General features: G+C 40.6%; 1 protein-coding gene across 1 annotated transcript in view; it reads right to left on the bottom strand.

Annotated features, from left to right (window-relative positions):
• Positions 1 to 26,038, bottom strand: part of GABRA1 (gamma-aminobutyric acid type A receptor subunit alpha1) — a 708,344-nt gene that overhangs the window by 581,890 nt on the left and 100,416 nt on the right. The window contains exons 3-4 of the mRNA XM_063447498.1: positions 19,412 to 19,521; positions 4,514 to 4,581 (exon numbers count right to left, since the gene is read on the bottom strand). Coding sequence (XP_063303568.1) covers positions 4,514 to 4,581; positions 19,412 to 19,521 — 178 coding nt within the window. The remainder of the gene's footprint in view (positions 1 to 4,513; positions 4,582 to 19,411; positions 19,522 to 26,038) is intronic.

The following is a 26,038-nucleotide window of genomic DNA, read 5'->3' as shown; positions in this document are numbered from 1 at the left end:
AGATAATGAGGGGGGGGACCTACTGTCCTCCCCCTCTCCGGCCCCCACCCCTGGGCGGCGGGTGGGGGCCATAATGGTAATGGAGGGAAACCTACTGTCCTCCCCCCCCAGCCCCCACCCATGGGCGGTGGGTGGGGGCCATAAAGATAATGAGGGGGGGACCTACTGTCCTCCCCCTCTCCAGCCCCCACCCCTGTGTGGCGGGTGGGGGCCCTAAAATTAACAATAAGGGGGGACCTACTGTCCCCCCCGGCCCCCACTCCTGAGCGGTGGGTGGGGGCCCTAAAATTAACAATAAGGGGGGGACCTACTGTCCCCCCCCGGCCCCAACCCCTGAGCGGTGGGTGGGGGCCCTAAAATTAATAATAAGGGGGGACCTACTGTCCCCCCCCGGCCCCCACCCCGAGCGGTGGGTGGGGGCCCTAACATTAACAATAAGGGGGGGACCTACTGCCCCCCCCCGGCCCCCACCCATGAGCGGTGGGTGGGGGCCCTAAATACAAAGGGGGGGACCCTAGTCACCCCCCCCCAAAAAAAAAAATAATTTCCCCCTACCTACCCCCGTACCCTACCTAAAATCTTCTTTTTTCAGCCCCAAAAAAGGGCAAATAAAAAAACATAATAACCGACGCAATAAAAAAAAAAAAAAAACGAGAGCAAAAAAAAATCCATCTTCACCCATGGAGGGCTCCGCGCAGACTGAGCTCTGCAGGGCGGGGGAAGGCTTTTAAAGCCTTGCCACGCCCTGCAATAAGGCTAAGAACACTCTGATTGGCTGGTGTAAGCCAATCAGAGTGCTCTTTGTCATTTCACACAGCGTGGGAAAATTCCAAAGAACTTTCCCACACTGTGTAAAATGACACAGAGCACTGTGATTGGATGGCTTGAAATCCATCCAATCACAGTGCTCTGTGTCATTTTACACAGCGTGGGAAAATTGAACTTTAGGGTGAGGGGGGTAGGGGGATAAAAAAAATTTGGGGGAGGGGTGACTAGGGTCCCCCCCCTTTGTATTTAGGGCCCCCACCCACCGCTCAGGGGTGGGAGCCGGGGGGGGGGACAATAGGTTCCCCCTATTGTTATTTTTAGGGCCCCCACCCACTGCTCAGGTGTGGGGGCCAGTAGGCCCCCCCCTTCTTGTTATTTTTAGGGCCCCCACCCACCACTCAGGGGTGGGGGCCGGGGGGGAGGACAGTACCTCTCTCCCCACCTCTTTCAACATGTTCATCTTCACGCCCCTGTCTGTCCAGATCAGATGTGTGCCTGCGCGGAGCACATTGTTGTGCCGGAAAACTGATGGTCATGGATAAAACGTATAACCGACCACCATGAAAGTTTGGATCCCCCACTAGTGAGCCGGCTGACTACCACTGATGTAGATAGTATAAACACCAGGGACCCTAGCAAATTAAATTTCAATCGTAATTCTTAAAGGACCATTATAGGCACCCAGACCACTTCAGCTCAATCAAGTGGTCTGGGTGCCAGGTCTCCCTAGTTTTAACACTGCAGCTGAAAACATAGTTTACACTGCAGGGTTAATCCAGCCTCTAGTGGCCGTCACCCTCTCCATAGGAAAGCTGTGAGTAATGCTTACCTATGGGTGGTTTTGAATGTGTGCACACCTCTGGCCGAGCATGCGCATTCGGCTCCACTCGGGAGCTGATGTCGACAGGGGAGGTGAGGTCACCAGCGCCGAGGTAGCCCGGTGCTGGATTAAGGTAAGTGGCTGAAGGGGTTTAAACCCCCTCAGCGCCGATGGAGGGGAGCCCGGGGGAGGTGGGCACTCCAAGAGCTTATAGTGCCAGGAAAATGGGTTTGTTTTCCTGGCACTATAGGATCCTTTAAGTAATTTTATGAGTTATTTCCCTGTAGAGGCAATACTAAATAAAACCTAGGAAAGGGTATCCTTGATGCAATATTATAAACAGTGATACTGAGAAATTTTGGCTACACATGTCATACATGTTAGTATCCTTTTGAATTAGAAATGGCTTCTGATGCATCTTTCAATTAAAAATGCACACAATTATATTTTTCACACTAGCATAGAGAAACTTTCAACTTTGGACAATTTTCTTTTATCCCTTTCCAGTAAATGTGTATATGTGTATTTAATTACTGTTCCAAGATATGTAACTGTTTATATTAACATAGCAAAGATTTAAGCTAGTCATATGATAAACAACCAAAATTAAATAAATGTAAACACAGATACTGAAGATTAACCCCTTAAGGACCGCTGACGGTTCAGGACCGTCAGCGGCAAAACGTGCGTTTGGACCGCTGACGGTCCTGAACCGTCCTAACGGTTTTGGGCAACTTACCTGATCGCCGTCGGTCCCACGGCGGCGATCAGCTCTCCTCCCGGTCCAGGGGGACTGCCTGTCTGCCCGGGCAGTCCCCCCTCGGCAGATCAGGACCCCACGGCCATGTGATCACTCGATCACATGACCACAATAGGGGTCTTTGTATCTGCCTGCAGGGGGACTGTCTGTGCTGACAGGCAGTCCCCCTGGACCGGGAGGAGAGCTGATCGCCGCCGTGGGACCGTGGGACCGTTTCTCCCTGCAAGTAAAAAATCAAAAAAATAAAGTGCAAAAAAAAAGAAATCAGTGAAAAAAAAAATAATATGTGTATATATATATATGATATATATACATGTATTATATCTATATATACCTATATATAATATATGTATATATATAATATATATATAATGTCACACTAAGTGTATTTTTATATTTATATATACGTATATTAATATAAAAATACACTTATATTTAAATTACACACGAATATATACAATATATATAATTACTATATATATGGTATATATAGATTATTATAAAATACAAATAATATGTTAATAAAAATAAATAACAAAAAATAAAAATAATTTTTAATAATTAAAAAAAAATTATATATATATATTCAATTTTATTCTAACAGTATTTTGATATTGATATATATATATTTATATCAAAATACACTTAGAATGTAATGATATATATATCTATGTATAAATAAATAAATAAAAATAATACGAAATATACATATGTCCACATACAAAATTACATTAATAATTTCATAAATATACACGTAGACGTCAAATATATAAATATGTATATATATTAAAATTCTACGTGCATATTTATGTAATATTTTTACCTAATTAAGTAATTTTAATGATTGCAATTTGAGGGACCTGCCTGCCAACCCAGGCCAAAAGTCCAGATAATTTAATTTGCTAGCACTGTGTTTAACCCTGTAACTTTCTATGACACCCTAAATCCTGTACATGGGGGTACTGTTTTACTCGGGAGACTTCGCTGAACACAAATATTAGTGTTTCAAAACAGTAAAACATATCACAGCGATGATATTGTCAGTGAAAGTGAAGTTTTTTGCATTTTTCACACACAAACAGCTCTTTCACTGAGGATATTATTGCTGTGATATATTTTACTGTTCTGATACACTAATATTTGTGTTCAGCGAAGTCTCCTGAGTATAACAGTACCCCACATGTAGAGGTTTTATAGTGTTTGTGAAAGTTACAGGGTCAAATATAAGGCTTGATTTTACTTTTTTTTTTTTTATTGAAATTTGTCAGATTGGTTAGGTTGCCTTTGAGAGCGTATGGTAGCCAAGGAATGAGAATTAGCCCCATGATGGCATACCATTTGCAAAAGAAGACAACCCAAGGTATTGCAAATGGGGTATGTTCAGCCTTTTTTAGTAGCCACTTAGTCACAAACACCGGCCAAAGTTAGCGTTTTTTGCATTTTTAACACACAAACAAATATAAATGCTAACTTTGGCCAGTGTTTGTAACTAGGTGGCTACTAAAAAAGACTGGACATACCCCATTTTAAATACCCTGGGTTGTCTACTTTAAAAAATATGTACATGTTAGGTGTGTTTCGGGGATTTATGACAGATAACGGTGTAACAATGTCACTATTGATACATTTAAATTATATATATATTGAAACAGCAATTTCCTACTTGTATTTATAGGCCTATAACTTGCAAAAAAAAGCAATAAAGCATGTAAACACTGGGTGTTTTTAAACTCGGGACAAAATTTTGAATCTATTTAGCAGTTTTTTTCATTAGCTTTTGTAGATAAGTAAAAGATTTTTCAAGTAAAAGTCCAAAAACATGTTTTGTTTTGTTTTTTTCACCATATTTTATTATTTTTTTTTAAATACAATATATGACATAATATAAATACTGGTATGTAAAGAAAGCCCTTCTTGTCGTGAAAAAAACAATATATAACTTGTATGGGAACCGTAAATGAGAGAGCGGAAAATTACAGCTAAACACAAACACCACAAAAGTGTTAAAACTGCTCTGGTCCTTAACGTACAAACATCGCAAAAACAGGCCGGTCCTGAAGGGGTTAAGGTTAGTCATATCATGAACCATCAACCAATTGAGGAAAAAAACAAAACATTTTTGTGTAACCATTGTTGAACTCCCTTTCCCTGGAAAAAGCACTCACCATATCATGATCAGAAACTGGCCCAAAACTTGTGACAAAGATGTCCGTGTTCACTTCTGTTACTCGTTCTGTTGTAAAAAGAAATCAAACATATATATATATATATATATTTTTTTTTTTTTTTTTTTTATTACATCCAGTAACAGGGCTAAAAGTAGTTAATCTTTTTTTTTTCTTGAAAAATTGAAAATATAAAATTGCTTTTAAGATCCTGTATTACTATTACTTTATGTTTTCATTTTTCCAAATCACATTATTATATGGTTCTATGTACAAACCAATATATTTACTGCTAGGGTAATATTTTACGAGGAACATTTTACATTTCTCCAAAGTGATTCAAATAAATCAAGAAACTGTAACGACATATGGCAAATGAGACTAAATGTGGATAATAATTATTTCAGGTATGAGGAATAAACATAAATTGTATATTCTATTTGGCCTTGAGTTAATTTTATCATTAAACATATATAAGAGCTTGGTAATAATTGCAGACATTATACTAGGTAACAACATGCAACATGAGTCAACAGCTACAAAGATGTTTAAATGAACAACATTACATTACATTACAACTACAGTGTTGAATACAAACATGTGTTCTTAATGTTATAGTATTTACCGTATATACTCGAGTATAAGCCGACCCGAATATAAGCCGAGGCCCCTAATTTTACCCCAAAAAACTGGGAAAACTTATTGACTCGAGTATAAGACTAGGGTGGGAAATGCAGCAGCTACTGGTAAATTTCTAAATAAAATTAGATCCTAAAAAAATTATATTAATTGAATATTTATTTACAGTGTGTGTATATAATGAATGCAGAGTGTGCGTATGAGTGCAGTGCAGTGTATGAGTGCAGTGCGTGTATGAGTGCAGTGTGTGTGCGTATATATTCATTGAATATTTATTTCCAGTGTGTGTATGAGTGCAGTGTGTGTGTGTGTATGAGTGCAGTGTGTATGAGTGCAGTGTGTATGAGTGCAGTGTGTGTGAGTGCAGTGTGTGTGAGTGCAGTGTGTGTGAGTGCAGTGTGTGTGAGTGCAGTGTGTGTGTGTGTATGAATGAAGTGTGAGTGTGTGATGCAGTGTGTGTATGAATGCAGTGTGTGTATGAGTGCAGTGTGTGTATGAGTGCAGTGTGTGTATGAGTGCAGTGTGTGTATGAGTGCAGTGTGTGTGAGTGCAGTGTGTGTATATGAATGAAGTGTGAGTGTGTGTGATGCAGTGTGTGTTTGTGTATGTGTTGGTGGGGGTGGGCATTTAATATATTATTAATTATTATTATTATTATTTTTTTATATTATTTTTTTTTGCATTATTATTTATTATTTAATTATTAATAATATTTTTTTTTTATTCTATTTTTTTTTCGTCCCCCCTCCCTGCTTGATACATAGCAGGGAGGGGGGCTCCTTCCCTGGTGGTCCAGTGTCATTGGTAGTTCAGTGGGGGGAAGAGGGGGGCTGGCAGAGCTGTACTTACCTTTCCTGCAGCTCCTGTCAGCTCTCTCCTCCTCCGCGCGGTCTGTGCAGCTCCCTCTGTCAGCTCCCAGTGTAAGTCTCGCGAGAGCCGCGGCTCTCGCGAGACTTACACTGGGAGCTGACCGAGGTGCTGAACGGACGGCGCAGAGGAGGAGAGAGCTGACAGGAGCTGCAGGAAAGGTAAGTACAGCTCTGCCAGCACCCCTCTCCCCCCAGTCTGTATTATGGCAATGCAAATTGCCATAATACAGACTCTGACTCGAGTATAAGCCGAGTTGGGGTTTTTTAGCACAAAAAAGTTTAGCCCACCTGCCATGTCAAGGCAAACCTCTTAGGTGGGTCCTAAACTAACCTTTCACCTTGCTTCCTTGAGCTTCTGGCAAAGACATCTCTAATGAGACAGAATTTGGGCTTTTTTTATATACACCCCTACATGCTTATTAATCCTTAATAAGTAACACATGAGATGTGAGATACAAAAGTGAATATAAATACAAAAAAAACAAGTTCTGCTCCCACTACTCATGGGTGGCAGCAACAACCATAGTACACATTAGCCCCAATACATACAGTAAAAACAAAAGAAAAAAAGTTACCTGCGCTCTTCCTAAAACCCTTTGCATATTTAACCCCTTCCCGACCATGGATGTTGCAGGTACAAAAACTGTCCGTTAACAACCGTGAATGTACCTGGTACGTCCATTAGTAAATCCCCACTTACATGATCGCTGGTATTCTCTCAGGCCTGGTGGTCACGGGGTCCTCGCGATCACATGGCAGGAATAGCCGTCTTGTACAGTGCCTGCAGGGGGCCTGCCTGAGCTCTGATTTACACAAATTTCTCACCTTTGAACTAGTGCACATCAAAAAAGACCCTAAGGGTAAATGCCTCATTCTATACTGTAAGATTAACCCCTTAAGGACGGCGGCACCCTGCTGCTGATCCGGTGCTCCTGGGCCATGTGATCGCTAGGTCTTTGCAATGACCTCACGATCACATGGACAGAATAGCCGTCTATAACAGTGCCAGCAGGGGGAGTGCCTGGAATGACAGGGAGTCCCCTTACTGCCTGTAAAAAGTTAAAAGTTTAAAATAAAATAATATATACTTAGATTTTATATATATATATATATATATAGAATATATACTTAGATTATATATATATATATATATATATGTATTAAGGCAATTTGGCCTGTATTTGTGGGAGGTGCTTGGTATCCACTCCTAGCCTACTTAAGACACACCCCTTACCTTGCTCCTTACCGTTCGAGGTCAGCGTTGAATGAGGATCCACTTCCGGGTTTACTCAGACGCCATCTTGGTTTTTCACTACCCACGAGTTTTCCGCGGCAAGCTGTGTCCAGGAATCCTGTTTCAGGCCTTTCTGTCCATCCAGCTTCTTCTGACCCCGGTCATCGTCGTAGACATTTATCTACTTTTGGACATTTTGTTACTATTCCTGGTTAGCCCCACCCCCCGATAAGTTTATTGGACCCCAGTAGCCAAACCCACAAAGGAATAGGCTGGGACTTGAAACTAGACAAAACCAAATAGACTGCCTACGACAAGGCCACGTTGTAGAACATTTCTCTCTCCTACTACATCTAGGTGGTATGGACAATAAAGTCCCACAGCTCCTAGTCTGGGGGTTCCCTCTCCCCCTTCAGACCCCCCTCACCCATGACAATCCGACAAGCAGATACAATGAACACCCGACTGAGACGAAAGTAGATATAGTGGTGTACAGTAACGGATTATAGTAATTTGGGTAATACATTATCCAACCAGGTAGACTCTAACAGCTCTGTCTCCACCAAGGGTTCAGAAACATTGTATGTGTAACGGTTGATTACAGAAGAAGCATCTTTGTTTACTGTCACAACTACCTACAAAATATTGGATTGTATTCATAAATTGTTTTTTCCGCTTTGTATCCCCCTCCTCTTTTTTTTCTTTCTGTACCCCTGATTTATTTCTGAAAATTAATAAAAACACAAGTGAGAAAAAAAATATTTATATCAAATAATATAAAGAACATAAAAAGGAGGTATGTGAACTATCACATAGTAAAATAATATAACTCTTTTTCTCTCAAACTTTTATGTGAAATGGACTAATAATACGAACTTGGAGTGATAGGATTTACTATCCTCTTTTTTATGACATGGCCGTATGTGCAATTGCTTATCCACGCCCCCCCCCCGGTGTCACGTGACTGGAAGCCGCACCACGTGACCGGAGTAAAGCGAATACCAGACTGGGTATCATAGTGCTATAGCAAACAGGAATGTACCTCCTATTGAGCTGTTAACACTTTGGTCTGAACACATATTTTAGACTGGGTATCATAGTGCTATAGCGAACAGGAATGTACCTCCTATTGAGCTGTTAACACTTTGGTCTGAACACAAAATTTAGTGCCATAACACCTTATATTTGTTTGGGTTGTTGTGGTGAATCCCGAGACCACTAACTCGGGCTCCCTGGTTATCGGGAGACCATGGCAGCATGTTGCACCTGCAGGCTGCGGGAAGGCGGACAATTCCCCTGCTCTTAAGTTTGCCATGTGGACTAATTTTAGTTCCCCCCCGGGCTGCCGGAAGTTATCCCAGTCAACACCAAGCAACAAACTATTTACCGTCATACTGACACAGGGCAAAACCTGTATGAATGGCTCCCTCATGGTCCTTTCAAAATGGGTGACGGCAGTAGAGCTTTAAAGCGTGGTGCTCCAGCTTCGGCCGGAGACTGGGAGGCTGCCTTCAGGAGGGCGTTTTACTTCATTTGACAGCAGTTCTGGAAGAATCTACAAGCATGAAGACTGGCAGAGTTCTAATTCAGAGACTCCCTCCAAGACAGGAAACCAAGATGATCAGAGCAACCAAAAGGCATTCATGCACCTGGGTAATTTATCATCAACCAGGACTCTGAGGCTTTACCCTGGTTATAGGGAGAAAAGCCTGTGGACACTGGGTGCCAGTTTCTGTCACCGCATCGGGCAGGAGGGATGCAGCAATATACAGCACCCAGGAGGTATAAAGTACCCTATACATCAATATGAACTTTGCCTAGAAACTATGGGTATTGGCTGAATAAGCAACACTCATGGAATCCACTGATATGGCAGAGCACTCCTCACAATGGTCCACATTTTTAATCAGCAGTTTTTATTTTTATGTTGTTGATATGCTCTCTTCCACTATACTACTTTATATGCCACATTTGTCATGGCAAAATATCCATGTCCTGTTAATAAGCAAGCGGAATTTGCAGTCGCTATATAAATGATTAAATAATAACATTAAAGGGTCACTACAGGGAAGGGGTTTTACTTACCCGGATACAGCGCCGGGATCCTCCTGATTAGAACCACCCCTACCCCTCCCATGAATATTAGAACCACCCCTACCCTTTCCATGCACAAAAGAACCCCACCTATCCCTTCCACGCATATTAACCCCTCTACCCCTTCCATGCATATTAGTACCCCCCCCTAACCCCTTCCATGCATATTAGTACCCCTAACACCTTCCATGCATATTAGAACCCACCCTACCCCTTCCATTCATATTAGTACTCCCCTAACCCCTTCCAATAATTTTTCTACCTCCCCCCTCCTCCCATCCATATTAGTAGCCCCCCTAAACCCTTCCAATTATTTTTCTACCTACCCCTCTCCCCCTATCCTTATTAGTAGCCCCCCTAACCCTTTCCAATTATTTTTCTGACATGTTAACTAATGCCAGTGCTGGAGTGCCGCTGTGTTTACATTAAAAGACCTGCAGGGACAGGCTATAGACACCAGAACCACTACATTAAGCTGCAGTGGTTCTGGGGACTATAGTGTTTCTTTAATGTGAGGTAAATTAGAGATTAGTGCCATGAATAATATGCTAGATTGCCTACTTACAACCAGATGTGGATGATGATGGGCTCTAGCTGCAGTCTGGCTCCACTGGTCTGGTGTAGAACAGGCTCTCTGGAGGCTGTTTGTAACTGTGGTCACAAAAATCAATGTTCTGGGAGAACGGGAAGCAGCTCCATTTTTTGGGGGCCCTTTACACAGCTCAAGGTCTGGGTCCCAGAGTCCACCTTCATGTTCCACCAATGAGTTTGTTCACAGGGGGTGGAGTTTGAAAGGGATGTCCTGATATGTGTGCAAGGAATGCATTGTGTGAATCTGTGTTTCTGTGTATGTGTAAGGGCTGCAATGTGTGTTTCTGTGTATGTGTAAGGGCTGCAATGTGTGTTTCTGTGTATGTACGGGATGCAGTGTGTGCGTCTGTAAGGGGTGCATTGAGTGTGCGTACGGGGTGCATTGAGTGTGTGTAAGGAATGCATTGTGTGTTTCTGTGTGTGTAAGGGTTGCATGATTGTGTGATTGTGTGTGTGTGTACGCGGTGCATTGAGTGTGTGTAAGGAATGCATTGTGTGCTTCTGTGTGTGTAAGGGTTGTGTGATTGTGTGTGTGTGTGTGTGTGAGATGGATGTCACTCTTTCTCCCCCTCCCTCCCTCCCTTGTCACTCTTTCTCCCCCTCCCTCCCTCCCTTGTCACTCTTTCTCCCCCTCCCTCCCTCCCTTGTCACTCTTTCTCCCCCTCCCTCCCTCCCTTGTCACTCTTTCTCCCCCTCCCTCCCTCCCTTGTCACTCTTTCTCCCCCTCCCTCCCTCCCTTGTCACTCTCTTTTTTATCCCCCTCCCTTGTCATTCTCTTCCTCCCCCCTCCCCTACCTCTGTTGTAGCGTGGCCGAGCGCTGTATGGTCCGCGGGTACAGGGAGCTTTTGTTTCCTGTACCCAGCCGAACTAAATGGAAGTGCACACTCAGTGTGCACTTCCTGTTAGTCCGGCCTGGTACAGGAGACAGATGCTCCCTGCACCCTCGGACCATACAGGGCTCGGCCACGCTACAGTGAGGGAGTGACAGGAGGGAGCGCTGAATGCTTCCCTCCTGTCAGCCCCTCTCCTCATGCTGCGCCCGGGCGGTGCGCCCTCATGGACGCACCAGCCCGGGCAAAGCTGCAGCCGCCTGAGGCTCTCTGCAGAGCGCTCAAGCGGCTGCAGCATGAGGGGGGTCGGCAGAGCTGAGGGGGATTTCACCATAACCTGTCCCCCCCGCATGATTTGCTGGGGGATGAGTCCCCCCCATCCCCCCCGGTTCCTACGCCCATGTATTCCTGACCTGGCTCATGCTACTCTACTCTGTTTTACCATTAAAAGTGCAGAATGTTTTAACATATTATGCATTATCTACATCCTGTACTATTATTTATACATTTGCAAAGATGTGTATGAATCCTGTGTTTATCTGTGCACTTCATAAATAAAGAATGTCAAAAAAAATAAAATGATGTGACCTGTTTTCCACTTTACAGGAAATGGTTATGTAAAATCTCTGAGAATGTTTGGTGCTGGAAATACTAACCTGAAAGACTAGCCAGAAATTTTTTTCCAGTTTTTTTTTTTTTTTTCTGAAGAAAATGTAAAAACATTCAACTCAATGTATAAAATATATTTAAAATGCGATGATGGTGCACCACCTATTTCAGATGAGCCTTTTTAATTATCAGTTTGATATTGCAAATTACATCATTACTATCTTAGCTCAAGATGTTGAAAAATATATGCCCCCTAGTTGGACTAGTCTAACCCACTTAATTATTTCTTTCTGCTATGTGCTTTTCCACTTAATGTAGAAAGTATAAATATATTTGTATACAACCTTATTACTTAAGTTTCATTATTTGTAATCTACAGCTAAAAATAAGACTTCTATTAGTCTAGATTTTACAGATAAATATTACATACCTGCCTTTTCTATTTTATGCTACTTAATATTTGATGCTAATCACAGTAAACACAACAATACGATGTGTATGGTTTTGCTAAAAACAAGCATAACAAGAAAAAAAAGATCTATCATATAAATACATGAAAGTACAGTGCATAATCCTTAAATGTGTATATTTTTTATTAATATGAAGGTTAATTTCTTTGTGATTTCCTTTTTATAATAAAATTTATAACAACATTTACGAGAAAATTATTTCAAAATGACTCTTATCTCAAATGACACAGATCTCATGAAGTCTTTCAGGATTTGTATACATTCTGATTTTATGAAAGGTCATTATTCAGTTAGCAATCAAGCTTTCTTTTTAATTATGGAATTACTCCTTGACACAGGTATCTTTATTCATTGAACACTATATGTTTCCAATAACAGCTGTGATGTGTTTAACCCCTTACTGACCAGACCGCTTTTCAATTTTCTGACCGTTTGGGACAGGGCTGTTTTTACATTTCTGCGGTGTTTGTGTTTAGCTGTAATTTTCTTCTTACTTATTCATTTTACCCACACATATTATATACCATTAAATGGTCTTTTCTAAAAAATACCGTTATTTTCATCATATCATATAATTTACTATAAAACAAAATTATAAAATATGATGAACAAAAAAAAAAAAAAAAATTTTTCTAACTTTGACCCCGAAAATTTGTTACGCATCTACAGCCGCCAGCATTGTAACACTGATATCTGTCAGGAATCCCTGAATAACCCATCACCTGTATATATGTTTTTAAAGAAGACAACCTAAGGTATTAAACGTGGAGTATTTTGAGTCTTTTCATGTTCTTTTAATGCAACCATTTTACCACCAATCTATGCCAAATAAAAAAAATAAAATAAATAATAATTGGTGATTTTTTTGACACACATAGCAATTTAAGAATACATGTACTGAGAACTTTAAGGGTTACTGCCAAAGAACACCCCAATATGTGTTCTGCAACATCTCCTGAGTACAGTGATACCACCCATGTATAAGTGTGTTGGGTTCTCTGGGGGGCCTAAAAGATTTTATTTGGAGGGTGCGAAGTCCAGTTTTCCATCTTGGAATTTTCACAGCTGGTCATCATGCACCCATGTCATATTTGGGAATTTTTGAAGCTGGCCAATGTAATTTACCCCATCAAAACATATATTATTTTAAAGTAGACAACTCACGGTATTCAAAATAGGGTAGGTCCACTCTTTTTATAGTAGCCACTTAGTCACAAACCCTGGCCAATATTATTTATATTTGGGGTTTTTTTGCATTTTTTGCACATAAACTGCTATTTCACTGATGAGATTATCAGTATAATACATGTTACTGCTCTAAAACACTCATATTTGTGTTGAGTAATATCTCACGAGTACAACAGTACCCCTCAAGTACAGATTTTATAGTGATTTGGAAAGTTACAGGGTCAAACATAAGTTTTTTCCAATTTCTGTTTTTGTAAACTGCTATTTGCCAGATTGGCTAGGTTGCCTTTGAGACGGTATGGCAGCCCAGAAATGAAAATAAAGCCCAAAATAACATACCATTTGAAAAAGTAGACAGCCTAGGGTATTTAAAATGGGGTATGTCCAATCTTTCGTAGTAGCCACTTTGTCACAAACACTGGCCAAAGTTAGCATTTATATTTGTGTGTGAAAAATGCAAAAATTAATATGAACGCTAACTTTGGCCAGTGTTTGTGATTAAGTGGCTACTGAAAAAAATGAACATACCCTATTTGCAATACCTTGGGTTATCTACTTGTGCAAATGGTTTGCCATCATGGGGGTTGTGACGGTACAATCCTTTACTCCGTCAAGCATTCCCTTCTTCCAATAAAATATAATCACCAAGTAATCCACAGAGTAATAAATCGCTGGTATCACTAAATAATGCACACATGAGCCAAAGCTTAATGCGAGACTGACTTTTAATGACACACACTCTGCTTTTATGCAATTCTCCCATGCAAGAGAGACGCCCACAGACAATTATGAATTACCCAATCACACAATGGTTACATCCAACGGCATCTCCTCCCCTTAGCCTGAGAGGTAACCCAATTATACGTACAGTTTAAAACATACTTTGTACCTAACATTCATAACTCTAAAACCATACATCCAATATTATTAACAGTTATGTATTATTAATCAGCACATTCCAAATACAAACATACCCAAAAATCTGTTCAGTCATTCGGGAGATAGTTATAAGTCACTTTTGACCGACCGCAGGCACCTTTTCCTGCCCAAAACAGTTCCAGTTGGACTGTGCGGTCGGTCTATTTTACACTGAGAAAATGACTAAGTCCCATTCGAACGAGCGTTTGAATCTTCGAACGGGACTTAGTCTCCAGCCGCAGTGTCGAAGAAGGTACGGGTCCATAGATTTGGCTGCACACACCGTTGACCGCGTTCGAATAAGTTAAAATGGCCGCCGCCACGTGTTCGTTTGTCGAATGACGGCCACTTTGATGACTTCGGAACTTCAACGACTTCAGCTGCGTTTGAAGTGCCAATTTAAAAGTACAAACCCTTCCTCTGGAAGTTAAAGGGCCAGCAGCAGCACAACGAAAATCCATTGTGCCCAAATCTTGTTATTAAAGGGCCAAACCTCCCAGGGACCATAATCACATGGCAAGAGGCTGGCAAGCAGTCCTCTCCAGGCTCATGTGGCGAAGGGCACTTCGTCACAGGGGTAATTCTTATTTCTGGGCTACCAAATGGTCTCAAAGTCAACATAACCAATTTGGCAAATTTCAATGAAAAAAATGAAATGGGTAAGCCTTATATTTGACCCTGTAACTTTTAAAAACACTATAAAACCTGTAAACGGGGGGTTCTGTTATACTCGGGAGACTTTGCTGAACACAAATATGAGTCTTTCAAAACAGTAAAACATATCAAAACAATGATATTGTCAGTGAAAGTGCATTTTTTGTTGAAAAAAATGCAAAAAACAAATAAAAATGCTAACTTTGGCCAGCGTTCGTGACTAAGTGGCTACTAGAAAAGACTGGACATACCCTATTTTGAATACACTGGGTTGTCTTCATTTGCAAATGGTATGCCATGATGGGTTTAATTCACATTCCTGGGCTACCATATGGTCTCAAAAGGCAATACATGGTCTCTGCTGTGGATGATGAAAAGATACATACTTACCTGTCACAGCATGCCAGGAGAGGCAGAATCGCCGCACTCACTGCGCACTGCGCACCATGTGGGTCTTGGTGTTCTGAGAGTGAAGAATGCAAGTGACTCTCTTTATGGCCACTGGAAAGCTCCTCGGTACTTTGATGGTGCGACACAAGCACAAGGTGTGCCACACTTACCGTATATACTCGAGTATAAGCCGACCCGAATATAAGCCGAGGCCCCTAATTTTACCCCCAAAAAATGGGAAAACTTATTGACTCGAGTAGAAGACTAGGGTGAGAAATGCAGCAGCTACTGGTAAATTTCTAAATAAAGTTAGATCCTAAAAAAATATATTAATTGAATATTTATTTACAGTGTGTGTATAATTAATGCAGTGTGTGTGTATGAATGCAGTGTGTGTGTGTATGAATGCAGTGTGAGTGTATGAATGCAGTGTGAGTGTATGAATGCAGTGTGTGTGTATGAGTGCAGTGTGTGTATGAGTGCAGTGTGTGTATGAGTGCAGTGTGAGTATGAGTGCAGTGTGAGTATGAGTGCAGTGTGAGTATGAGTGCAGTGTGAGTATGAGTGCAGTGTGAGTATGAGTGCAGTGTGAGTATGAGTGCAGTGTGAGTATGAGTGCAGTGTGAGTATGAGTGCAGTGTGAGTATGAGTGCAGTGTGAGTGTATGAATGCAGTGTGAGCGTATGAATGCAGTGTGAGTGTATGAATGCAGTGTGAGTGTATGAGCGCAGCGTGTGTATGAGCGCAGCGTGTGTATGAGTGCAGCGTGTGTGTGTGTGTGTATGAGTGCAGTGTGTGTGTATGAGTGCAGTGTGTGTGTATGAGTGCAGTGTGTGTGTATGAGTGCAGTGTGTGTGTATGAGTGCAGTGTGTGTGTATGAGTGCAGTGTGTGTGTATGAGTGCAGTGTGTGTATGAGTGCAGTGTGTGTATGAATGCAGTGTGTGTGTATGATTGGTGTGTGTGTGTGTGTTGCAGAGCCTTGGTGGGGGGTGGGCAATTTTTTTATTTTTTTTCATTATTTTAATTTTTTTTTATTATTTATTATTATTTTTATTTATTTAATTTAATTATTATTTATTTATTTATTATTATTTATTATTTCATTTTTTTTTATTATCTTTTTTTTTTTCGTCCCCCCTCTCTGCTTGATACATAGCAGGGAGGGGGGCTCTCCTTCCCTGGTGGTCTAGTGGCATTGGCAGTTCAGTGGGGGGAGAGGGGTGCTGGCAGAGCTGTAACTTACCTGTCCTGCAGCTCCTGTCAGCTCTCTCCTCCTCCACGCCGTCCGTGCAGCTCCCTCTGTCAGCTCCCAGTGTAAGTCTCGCGAGAGCCGCGGCTCTCGCGAGACTTACACTGGGAGCTGACCGAGGTGCTGAACGGACGGCACGGAGGAGGAGAGAGCTGACAGGAGCTGCAGGAGAGGTAAGTAAGATCTCTGCAGCCCCCACAGCCCCATTGTCTGTATTATGGCAATGCAAATTGCCATAATACAGACTCTGACTCTAGTATAAGCCGAGTTGGGGTTTTTTAGCACAAAAAATGTGCTAAAAAACTCGGCTTATACTCGAGTATATACGGTACCTCTAACCTGCCGGTCCCTGCAGCCGCTCTACGTGCAGGAAAAGGGAAGAGAGCCTTGAGTTCTCTTTGGTCCACCTCCTATCCAGCGGGCTGAATAAATATTATGTCCCCACACTGCACCATGATCCCATAAGGAGTATCCATGGTGAGATACCTAGGAGACATAGCTTCCTGCCCACAAAGTGGGCATGGATGCATACACTCACAAGAGGGGCCTCCTACTTATAAAGGCCCAGAGACCACTCCTCGTGGAAGGGCTCCCATTCCCTGGGTTCTTTGTTTAGTTGTTTGGTAAACACCTAGAGGTTTCAAGCCTCCTCTGCCTTGGTTAACTCTAGCCTGCCTGAATCTGCTTTTGTTAAACCTTGAATGCCTTATTTTGCACTAGTCAACCCTGGCCTGCCTGAACCAGCCATGGTTAATTGAACCTGAACCTGTTTTGGTTAACTCTGGCTTGCCTGATCACGTCCTGGACCACCTGGTAAACTTTCGCCTGCTTGTTTAACCAGCGAAAGACTGTGTGTTTGTTGGCCCTGCCTGGATTATCCAATTAAGACTTTACTTTTGTTTTCTGGTCCTGGCTCTGCACTGTATGGTCTTGACCTTGGACTTGCCAGTTTACTTAATTTGTTACTTTAGCAGTTCCCAAACCAGTCCTCAAGGCATTCGTACCAGTCCAGGATTCAGGGATTACCCAGTTGTGTCTAAGATGTTTTTTTTTTTTGGGGGGGGGGGTTTATCCACCATCCACACATCTGGGTAGTTCCTAAATCCTGGACTGGTAGGGGTGCCTTGAGGATTAGTTTGGGAACCACTGTGTTATTTGTTTAATCAATAACGACTTTAAGTTCAGTGACTTTGCTTTGTCCAATTACCTTCATACAGAGCCCATTCACACCAAACTGTAACATTACCTATGGCTTTTCTGCCTCACAAAGCCTTTTTCTAGTCTTCAACTGATGGCAAATTAAGCTGGTTATTTCCTCTTTGTGCCTTAGAGCACTAACAAATCCTCATCCCGTGGTTATGCACTAAATTGCCATTAGATCATACCATCTTATGTGCTGTTTTGTCAATTATGAAATTAGACCATCACATTTAAAGGGACACTATAGTCACCTGAACAACTTTAGCTTAATGAAGCAGTTTTGGTGTATAGAACATGCCCCTGCAGCCTCACTGCTCAATCATCTGCCATTTATGAGTTAAATCCCTTTGTTTATGAACCCTAGTCACACCTTCTTGCATGTGACTTGCACAGCCTTCCATAAACACTTCCTGTAAAGAGAGCCCTATTTAGGCTTTCTTTATTGCAAGTTCTGTTTAATTAAGATTGTTTTATCCCCTGCTATGTTAATAGCTTGCTAGACCCTGCAAGAGCCTCCTGTATGTGAATAAAGTTCAATTTAGAGATTGAGATACAATTATTTAAGGTAAATTACATCTGTTTGAAAGTGAAACCAGTTTTTTTTTTCATGCAGGCTCTGTCAATCATAGCCAGGGGAGGTGTGGCTAGGGCTGCATAAACAGAAACAAAGTGATTTAACTCCTAAATGACAGTGAATTGAGCAGTGAAATTGCAGGGGAATGATCTATACACTAAAACTGCTTTATTTAGCTAGAGTAATTTAGGTGACTATAGTGTTCCTTTAAGACAGGATTGCTACTGAATTGTTTGATGTTGAGTTCATTTGCAAGCACAATTACCTTTCCATGTATCTGTTGCATTTTGGATATACATTGTGAATATACCTGCACTATTTTTTTTTGTTCTAAATCTATATTGTGTTTGCAATTGTTTGATATCATTATTTATATAGTACTGACAAACTCTGCAGCACTGTACAATGGGTGGACTAACAAATAGTAATTGTAACCAGACGCGTTGTCTGTGAGGGAGTGGGGTGGAGTGACAAGTAAGGGAAGGAGTAGAAAAAAGGTTGGTAGTATAGTATTCACTAAAAACTTAGTGTTTTCATTACAGTTGCAGGAGAGGATTCAGGTTGCGGGTGGGAGGGGGCTATTAACAAGTTAATTGATACGCTTTCATTATAGACTGTAACGGGGCAAGTTGGAAACATGTAAGACCACTGAAAAGCAGATTGCAGTAGTCAAGGGAAGAGAGGACAGCAGCATGGACCAGCACCTTAGATATCCATGAGAGCAGAGTATTTTGTGTACTTTTTAACAAAAGGTCAAAAGGATTATACAATAAAGACAATTCTTTACAGCCTTCTTTGCTCATATTTACCAATGGTGCCAATATTAGTGGAAGGCACTGTAGCCTAGTTACATCTAAATGTTGTACATCTCTGTCTGCTAAATTCTTGATGTAATAGTGTTTAATATTTTTTCACATGAGGCCACATAACAGTAATGAACCGAAGGGCATTCACCATACATGTGTTTTATGATCAGGGAAAGTACTGATGAATCTTTGAGGGAGGTTTTGAAGTAGTATGCTAAAGGTTGTTAAAGTTTTGCAAAATGCTGTATTATAAGCCAAACTCAGATCAAAAACAGAGACAATGGACATCCTTGAATCATATGAAAGGAACAAAGGTTAATATAGTGTTAAATATTTACTTTTGGAACTCTTTTAAATATATCTTATTTCTTTAGCACTTAATATACAGATATTTACATTTTGTATTCAATGTTTATGTGAAACATTAACATTGAGATTTTTACATTGTGTATTTAATGTAATATGGTGTGCATTCTCATTATCAATACAAATTACAATATGAATGTATAAAATATAATATATATATATATATATATATATATATATATATATATATTTTTTTTTTTTTTTTTTTACAAACCTCCAAGTCCTGGTCTTAAGCGGTTATCATAGCCATCTAGAAGACGGTCCAGAATCCTTGTGAACACTGTGGTATTGTCTCTAATTTCATCTTGGGTGCTTTGTCCATAACTGAAATTATAGTACATTGGAAAAAACATATTACGCATTAGGCTAAAAACAATCCTGCCTTCCATAATTCTAAAATCTACTTATCCATGCTTATGCTGATTCCGAGAAACAAAATATCCTCAATGCAGCCAGATTGTCCTTCCAAAGCAATTACTAGAAAATGGACCCCTAGCTCACTCAGCTCTTTCCATTTGTAATCAACATATCTCTGAATCGTGAATACTGTGAATCACAATGAGAAAGTGATTGCCATTACCAATAAGGCATATTTATTTTAATGATGAGGATCTATCTTGTATCTATCTTGAGGATATATCATGTAGCAACAACATAACACCCATGTATACGTTTTTCTGAAGCTGAATATCTACACATTGTTGCATTATTTTGCTTTCAGCATGAGAATGTACTCAGTCCATAATATATATGTTTTTAAATATTAAAGATATGCTCTAAGGACCATTACAACCTATAGCCATTGTATAGATTATGGTTTTAAGAAAGCCCCCCTGTTACTGTGCTACTGCAGCAAGGTTGGATTTACAGCTAAAAGTAGATGGTGCTCAGACTCCCCCACCAAAAAAAAATTACAAAAAATAAACATAAAAGATAAAAATGATGGTAAAAGAATAAATAAAACAGCTATGCATCAATGCATGTGATTATCCCTTGCATATGTTTTCCTGTGTCAATGATTGTGCTTTTCTCTATTTGTAAAAAGTCAAAGCTGTGTGCAGACTATACATGCTGTGTGCAATGTGAATGCAGAGTTCAGTGTCAAATTAGCAGTCAATGTATAAATATCATGGTTAATCATAGATATGCTGCAAATGCTTTTAAGGACCATGAGTTATAACTAAAGGTAGAGTTTAAATTCTTTATGCATCCTGTGAATATTGGGGTATTGGGTAAACGATGAAGGAGAATGTAAATGTCTTTATAGCTACAGACTACACCCACCCAACAATATTATATAATGTTCTACCTTTACTTATACAAAAAAACAAGTCCTGCGCTCAAACTCCCATCACTCCCGGGTGGCAGCAACGACCATAGTGCACATCAGCAATAGCCCCAATACATACAGTAAAAAACAAAGAAAAAAGTTACATGTGCTCTTCCCAAATCCCTATGCATATTTAAACAAATAGAGGATGTGGAATAAGAACAATATAGATGTAGAATTCTCTGCCTGAAGAAGTGGTATTATCAGAGTCCATACAGATGTCCAAACAGAAACTAGATACATACTTGCAACAACAGAATAGTCAAGGATATTGTTTTTCAATGTAGGGTAACAGCTGCTCGATCCAAGGATTAATCTGACTGCCATTCTGAGGTCAAGAAGAAATTGTTTTCCTAGTTTGTTGCAAGTGTTTCAAACTGGTTTTTTTTTTGCCTTCTTTTGGATCAACAGCAAATAACAAATGTGAGGAAGGCTGAACTTGATGGACGCAAGTCTCTATTCAGCTATATAACTATGTAACTAACCTCCATTTGTTTAAATATGCATACGGATTTGGGAAGAGGGCAGGTAACTTTTTTTTTTTGGGGGGGGGGGTTACTATCTTTACTTTATGCATACTATAGAATTGAAGAGGTATTGTTTAGCTGTACTTATAAAAATATCCATTTTAAAATTAGAATAGGACAATTGCAACCAATATGTCCACTGATGTAGCACAAATGACAAAATAATGTAGAAAACTAAGATAGAAAGAAAGAAAAAAATAGCGATTTTTGGGACTGTTACAAAATCACTGCAGACAAGTTATAACGTTGTTCATTCCTATGTTTTGCTTCGGTACTATAATTTAGTACCCAACTCCCAAACTGGTTACCTGATACCCATTCGTTATAAGAACAACCGATCACCTGCCCCTGGCGTGTGCCGCCACTTAACCCCGGTCACCTTTCTAATAACCGAGCGGCCGACCACCCTACGAGTGGAGTGTGTCTCTAATTGATCGCCCAGAGAGTTGCGGTCTGCGGTTAATGCCCCAGGGCATTCACGTTCGTGCCCCATCTCCCGATACAGGAACTACCGAAAGGTTCACGAACAGGGGCCTGGCGTGTGGCCTCAATTAGAACGTTGGGTTTTGCGGTTAACCACAGGCTAAGTACCCCCTTCCCGGCGGTCTGCGTTCATCTCCCGAACAGCTGAGACATCCAGTAACAGAGCGGGTATTCGTGCAAAATCCTAGTCATTACTCGCTCCACGAGTTTGAGATCGAGGTCCTGCTGCCTATTGACTCACTTAAAAACATGGCCGCCATCTCAAGCCCAGGACCAAAGACGCGAACAGACTTTATAATGAGGAAGATAAGTGTACAGTTCGTGGGTTCTGGGCACTCTTCGGTGAACAATTTTGCTCGCCCATTGATACATTGTATTCTTATTGGTTGACCACTTGTATTGTCCCTGTATTACATCAGGTCCAGAGGGGGCTGTCCCTGGACCTGAGATTTTGCATAAATACCGATACCTGTGTGCCATTAAACTCAGTTCTTGTTTGACCTTCAAATCGCAGCCTCGACTTGTTTTGTGGGGAAAGGGTATCCTAGCTGTACTATAGCTAGTGGGATTGTTCTACACTTACAGGATTCTTATGGACTGCTAGCTGAAGCGGGTCCTCTCTCTCTCTACATTTGGGATCCAGACTATCCAAGCGGTCCAGCTTCCAGCTAGCCTGGGAGTAAGCGTAACAGGGACTTCAAGGAATGGAATTTGTTTAGAGGCACAAGTAGAGCTAGGATGAGAACAGGTTCGGGACAATACTCAACATCAGAGCACACAGACGGGTCCAAAACAGAATTTCAATCATGTAATTGTGACAGTGAGGGCGTAAATATGATTGCTAGTGAGAAGTCTAATCACAGACAAAACTGTAAAATTTTAGGGGACGCCACCTTCACTTCCTTTAATAATTTAGGTCAAGATTGGCCCAAATCCCAACAGGAGAGACTGAGAAACAAGTCACACAAATTTACAGTTTACAAATAAGATTGTTAATCTTCTACTTTTTAATAGTCTAGCCATAAAATCACCCCTTAATAGAAGACTGCCCTTTGTACCAGTCTGGCTATTTTAAAATTTGAGTGGGAGAAGGACATCAACCTATTAGGATGTAAACTGTGTTTGCAACTTTTTCATACAAATACTATTTCAAGGGAGTCCAGAGATATTGGCTTAACTGTTACTGAATTCAATTATTTATTTGGGATGCACCGAAATTTTGGCTGCCAAAATATGCGGCCGAAAATGGGCCTATCCGGTTTCGTCCAAAAATGGGTCAAATTTGCAGAAATTAAAAAAAAAATACAAAATTATATTAAACTGTACATATATTTTTTTGTAGTTCATAGTTTAACAGACATTGTTGCATTAACAATTCAGATGATTATATATCACAATGAAAGATAGTAATGATAACCTGTGAAAAGTCAAGAAAACTGCACTTGAGACGGGGGGGAATAACACTATGGGACAGGGGAGGGGGGGAGAACACTACGGGACAGGGGAGGAGGGGAAATAAATCTATGGGACAGGGGAGAACACTATGGGACATGGGATGGGGGAAAAGAACACTGGGACAAGGGAGGGGAGAAAAGAACACTATGGCACAGGGGAGAGGGGATAAAAGAACACTATAGAACTGGCGAGGGGGGAAACACTATGGGACTGGGGAGGAGGGAGGAAAGAACACTAAAAAAGAGGGAGAGGAGAGGAACACTAGCGGAGGGAGAGGAGAGGAACATTAAGGGGAGGGCACTAAAAAAGGATTGAGAAGGGAAGGTTTTCATATTAGAATTTTCATTTTGCTGCATCCCTATTATTTATGTACTTTTATTTCTCTGTTAGAAGAACAGGACATTGCCAATGACTTCACCCCTTAGCTGGTTTACCACTTATGTGACAGACTACCCTTGTGTAGATCTGTTTGTACAGTTGCTGTGCAATGCAATTGAACAATAAGAAGGTAACATGTTCTCAGCAGCAGAATCTTTCTTGACCAGAAAACAGAGCCTTAAACGATTTACAGACAGAAGCTGATATATTACATTAAGAACATGCATATTGTTATAGACCGTTTACTGTATCTTTATAGAATATAAAAATGTATGAAAAGAAACTGCTGAATAATATACATTTCCTTGTTAAGAAATTGCTTTAATGTGTGTAAATATTTATGTTGATTATCATAAATAAGCATGACAATGTTGTAAACACACAACCCAAGTATGTTGTTAGCTGTCAGACTGTACTGAAACATATTTTATATTATTTTTCATAATGTAATAGGTATTTTCAAGATGAGTTTGATTATTTAAAATAACATTTATCCATGTCTCAGTCAATAAACCACTATAGAGAGAGACATCACTGTTGTACTCTCACGAATGCGAGAGAGTATTGAGGTCTATGAAGAATCCCACAAGACCCTCTAGAGATAAAGCTAATTTCCTGCCACCATCACTGGTTATGATTGACACTTCTAGACGGCAGTAGCTCTGCCCAGTGTCTAGAAGTGTGAGGTGTAGGAAATATACAGAGAATGTAGTCCCTACTTTGCCTCAGTATATCTCTTGACTGGAATAGAATTTCAGGGAAAACATTCAGTATAAATATTTCATAAGGATTCTATCTTTATGAAATGCAAATTTTTCTGGAGGAGTGACAGTGCTACTATAAGGAGGCATAGGCAGACATTTTTAAACACTACCAGTGGTGCAAAGCCCAGCTCCTGTGCCCCCAGTATTACTCTGTACCACGTGTCATTGAATTGGTATGGGAAAATAACTCCCAGTCAGAAGGCAAAAGGCACCAGCTCCCCACGGGTGGTAGTTAGTAACCCACACATATGTTTTGGTTTACAAGCAATGGAGGTAGGTCTGAATCAAGGAAGCATGCACAGCAGCACCAAGAAACGGGCTCAATGTACATTGTATGCTGGGGAGCTTTAAGGGCAGATGGGGTGGACCATCTGTACTGTATATGTATGCAGGACTGTGAGTGTGCATCTTGGTCTGTGAATAAAAGTTTGTTGTCTGGGTGAGAATCAGCATGTAAAGGTGTAACTGGTAGTGGAATTGTGTATCTGAGTGTATTTGTAAGACAATGAGCATCTGTGAGGTTTTGTGTGTTAGTTAGTGTTTGTGAGTATTTCTGATTGTGAGTGTATCTGATTGTAAAAATATATGACTAAGAATGTTTGTATGTATCTATTTTATGTATATCTCTATGGCTGAGTGTAGTGCAGTGGCCACTGGTGCAGTTGATGTGGCTGCACAGACGTCCACCTACCTTTTAGTCATCCTTGTGTTATTGGGGGCACAAACAAATTCTTGCACAAATTCTTGTACCAGGTCCTCATGTATGAGTGTTTGCCTTTATCTGTAAGGTTGTTCTGTGTGATTTTTCCTCTTTATATGTGTAGGGTATTAGGAGTCGGAAAAAACACTTTTTTTTGCCTTAACATGTCGCCATTTATTTACTATTATATGTCAAAGTTTGTGGTAAAAAAATATTTTTCGCTTTTTTTCCTTAAGCATTACATTTGTGCTGGGCATTTTGTATATTTGATATGTTCCACTATGATCAAACACCCCTAATTATGCTCAGCTAAGTCTTCTGAGTAAAACAATACCCCCAATGTATGTCTTTGGCACTATTTGGTCACGCTACAGTGCCATAAAGGAGACCTGACCATTTCAGTTTTTAGAGTAGAATTTTGAGAGACGGATTTGCAGGGCTTATGTTTCAATTTGGGCCATTATAGCAGTTTGACTGTTTCAAAAACCGCAAAAAGGCCTACCATTTGTGAAAGTAGACACTCCAGGGTATCTCATATGGCATATATTGTGCCTTAACATGTCGCCATTTTTTCGCCATTATATGTCAAAGTTTGTGGTAAAAAAATATGTTTCGCATTTTTTCCTTAAGCATTACATTTGTGCTGGGCATTTTGTATATTTGATATGTTCCACTATGATCAAACACCCCTAATTATGCTCAGCTAAGTCTTCTGAGTAAAACAATACCCCCAATGTATGTCTTTGACACTATTTGGTGACGCCACAGTGCCATAAAGGAGACCTGACCATTTCAGTTTTTAGAGTAGAATTTTGAGAGACGGATTTGCAGGGCTTATGTTTCAATTTGGGCCATTATAGCAGTTTGACTGTTTCAAAAACCGCAAAAAGGCCTACCATTTGTAAAAGTAGACACTCCAGGGTATCTCATATGGCATATATTGTGCCTTAACATGTCGTCATTTTTTTACCGTTATATGTCAAAGTTTGTGGTAAAAAAATATTTTTTGCATTTTTAACTTATGCGTTACATTTGTGCTGGGCAGTTTGTATATTTGATATGTTCCAATATGATCAAACAACCTAAATTATGCTGAGCTATCTACCTTTTCTGGGGGGTCTTTTTTGGGGGGGTTGGTGGTATCCGAAAGCAGAAGTGACCTGTCTGAATATCTCTGCTGCTAGGCCCTGCTGATGGCTCCCCA

Source organism: Pelobates fuscus, chromosome 3, assembly GCF_036172605.1.
Source record: "Pelobates fuscus isolate aPelFus1 chromosome 3, aPelFus1.pri, whole genome shotgun sequence".
NCBI classification, from domain to species: domain Eukaryota; kingdom Metazoa; phylum Chordata; class Amphibia; order Anura; family Pelobatidae; genus Pelobates; species Pelobates fuscus.
This window is presented reverse-complemented; position numbering and strand designations above follow the sequence as displayed.